This window comes from Haliaeetus leucocephalus, unplaced genomic scaffold (assembly GCF_000737465.1).
Source record: "Haliaeetus leucocephalus isolate CR32 unplaced genomic scaffold, Haliaeetus_leucocephalus-4.0 Scaffold384, whole genome shotgun sequence".
NCBI classification, from domain to species: domain Eukaryota; kingdom Metazoa; phylum Chordata; class Aves; order Accipitriformes; family Accipitridae; genus Haliaeetus; species Haliaeetus leucocephalus.
Window position 1 is genome coordinate 8,523,819 of NW_010972820.1, and position 1,601 is coordinate 8,525,419.

General features: G+C 55.0%; 1 protein-coding gene across 1 annotated transcript in view; it reads left to right on the forward strand.

The window, feature by feature from the left end:
• LOC104835462 (transmembrane protein FLJ37396) overlaps window positions 1–1,567 on the forward strand; it is a 24,261-nt gene extending 22,694 nt beyond the window's left edge. Inside the window, 1 exon segment of the mRNA XM_010573457.1 lies at window positions 1,391–1,567. Coding sequence (XP_010571759.1) covers window positions 1,391–1,567 — 177 coding nt within the window.
• Window positions 1,568–1,601: the final 34 nt, after the last annotated feature.

Below are 1,601 nucleotides of genomic sequence, written 5' to 3' on the forward strand. Positions count from 1 at the left end.
AAGAAAAAAGGATGCCCCCCCCCCCCCCCCCCATGTCTCTTGGCTCTTACTCTGCCCAGCTCCGCTGGAAAAGTACGTTTGCTGCAGAAACTGCTACAGCCTGTGACTCCTCCTCAGGTTGTCAGCTTGGCCCTGTGTAGAGGCTGTTGAGGTCATCGACTCTGCATGGGACACCAGCACCCTGGAGAGCTTTAGTCCCAGTCATTCCTTTCCCCTTGGGCAGCGGCGGTTCTGTCGCTGCTACAGGCAGCTGCTTTCTCGAGGGCACGGGGCTAGGATGAAAACAGGCTGCGGCACGCTCCAGTCAGACTAAGATGCTGTTCTCTGGGGACCCGGTGCAGGGAAAGCTGAGGTACTTTCTGCACTGCCAACGCCTCTTCACAAGGGAACGACGCTCTGGTTTTAGCAGAAAAAGGTGTCGGTCGCAGGCAGCCACGTATCACCGTGCACAGCTGTTTGGCAGGTGTCTCGCTTGTTCAAGTAGAGGCGTATTTCTTGCCTTGCGGTCTTGATGCCAAAACAATGAGGGGTTCAAGTTACAAAAGCCTTTTGCCATCAGAGCAAGATGACAGCTAGATTTCTACCAGCACTGTATTTCAGCTATGTTGCTAGCTGAAAATGGCTTGCAGGCCAGGAGATTTAGAGGGGTCTGAAGTAAAGAAACTGAGTGTTGAAGTGTTTGTTTTAAGGAGGTGAACTGGGCAGCCAAAGGAACTGAGCTGCTCACCTGACTCACTGACAGAACGGCCCATCCAGCCTGCTAAGTATTGCGTGTTGCAGGCAGCAAAGTGCAGCCGTGACGCTTGCTGGCGGGAGCAGCAGAGTGCAGAGCTACGCCTCTGTACAGAGCAAAGATGGAACCTCCAGGTCTCTACGGTCATCTGCTAAGGACATCTAATATACTAACATGCCCCTTTGCCTTCCCTGCTTCACGTCTAATTACTTTGCAGGCTGGAGGGCAGGGTGGTAAGTAACACCATGCAGTGTCTCTTATCTAAGTCACAAGGCCTGCACAGGAAGCCTTGCGTGTATGCAGGGTTAGGAGAGCAGATTTTTGATAGCACAGAGGTGAGGAAAGGTGCAAACACCACAACAAAGCCCAAGGCTAACCAGCGTGTTGCTCATTTGCAGATCAGCCGCTTGCACCTGGTCCGCTCGGACGTGCTGTTTCCTGCTGAACAGAGCTGCCTCTCTGGCACAAAGCAGCTTTCGGTCTCTTCTGGCCTGCCTTCGGGATGTCATCGGCGTTGCTTTATTTTTTTTTAAATCTCTTGCCAGCATCTGTTGGCCCCCCACAACCCTGACGCCACGTGCAGACCCGCACAGCGATCCCTGGGGGGCAAACCCCCACCTGTTCTGCAGGTTCCCTCTGCTGCTCCTCCTCCCTAAGTTATGGGGGGGTGGCGGGAGGGACAGGAGCAACCCCCAGACTCCTAAAGCAGTCAAATCCAAAGGATGGAAACGCTCCAGCCGCCTCGACGCTTTTCGGTACGGAGGCAGTGAAGGTCACTGCCCGGGCTGCCAGTGGGAAGAGGGCAGGGAAACGCACGCCCTGTACCCCCAGTGACGGCCGTCGGCTGGTCTAACTGGGCTGAGGTGTC